General features: G+C 35.2%; 1 protein-coding gene across 1 annotated transcript in view; it reads right to left on the bottom strand.

Moving 5' to 3' along the window:
* The window catches only part of LOC119586319 (condensin-2 complex subunit D3-like), a gene marked incomplete in the record, with an annotated part of 62,579 nt that overhangs the window by 52,391 nt on the left and 9,028 nt on the right, over positions 1-1,160 (bottom strand). The window contains 2 exon segments of the mRNA XM_037935030.1: positions 182-380; positions 509-662. Coding sequence (XP_037790958.1) covers positions 182-380; positions 509-662 — 353 coding nt within the window.

The following is a 1,160-nucleotide window of genomic DNA, read 5'->3' as shown; positions in this document are numbered from 1 at the left end:
AAAAAGAAAATTCAAATGCAACCTTATAAATTCTGATTATTTAATTGAAAGTTCAATTGCCCACGCCTATGGCGTTGTGATGTTATATCATTCTTATTTAAGCCTTTCCTTCACAAAAGCAATTCTTTTCTCTCAATAATATTAAACTTCATACCATATAACATAGTTGAACCCAACTAACCTTCTGCCTCATCACCATGGAGCTTATAGCTAAGCAGAGTAACTGTATCCATCATGGAAGATATGAGCTCAACCCCAACTGAGAAATTGTTGACGGGCTCCAGAAGCTGCTTCTGTAAGGCCTCAGCACGGTCGTTTGGTACATGTTTGATGCTGTTGCTCAGTACTTTCAATACTTGTTGTAGGGTATAGGCACCCACCTGCAATTATTTAAAAAACTGTTATTACATAATTTCAATAATGCTAATATATAAACTTTGTTACAAATGCCATACTAAAATAATTTCCTTTCCAAAAGTAGGTAAATGCAGAACTGCAGATACATTACCTGTGATTCCCCTTGGCAATGCTCTTCAAAATAGTCCACAGCAAAGGCAATATTTTTCACAGTAATATGGTTTGAAAGCAAAGCCAACAGTGTCCAGACTTCTTCATTGTATTTATTCCCAATGTGAGAGCGAGCAATGCTGGCAATCTGAGGTCTGCAAGATGAAAGGTATACTGTTCCAAACTATTTAATTATATCTTTCTATAGCCTGCAGCAAACAAACACAACAGTAAATCTTACTAATTAACCAAGTTCATTTCACAACCAGGCTTTTATATCAAAATCATGTCCAATCCACTTGAAAGGCCTACAATATTTCTAACTTAATAGTATTACAACATAGGCACAGCAGTATCAACAAGCCTAATGGCATTCTACCAAAAGCCAACAAACCTAAACTGCACAAATTCTGGCAAATCAGACCTTGGACCGGTCCACTTATTTAATGATAAATGGCCTGGAAGTATATACATGGTGGAAGCTTGGCCTGTGGTTGATGCATAGGAGTATCAGGAAGATCCACCTCTTAACTAGATAGTAAAATTGAAAATCACTTGTATATTTGATCAATTATTTTAAAAATATTCTAATTATAAGCTTCACAGAGTAAATCAAGTCAAACTTCCACTTTTTTTTTTATCTATGTTTGATT

Source organism: Penaeus monodon, chromosome 21 (genome assembly GCF_015228065.2).
Source record: "Penaeus monodon isolate SGIC_2016 chromosome 21, NSTDA_Pmon_1, whole genome shotgun sequence".
Taxonomy (NCBI): domain Eukaryota; kingdom Metazoa; phylum Arthropoda; class Malacostraca; order Decapoda; family Penaeidae; genus Penaeus; species Penaeus monodon.
This window is presented reverse-complemented; position numbering and strand designations above follow the sequence as displayed.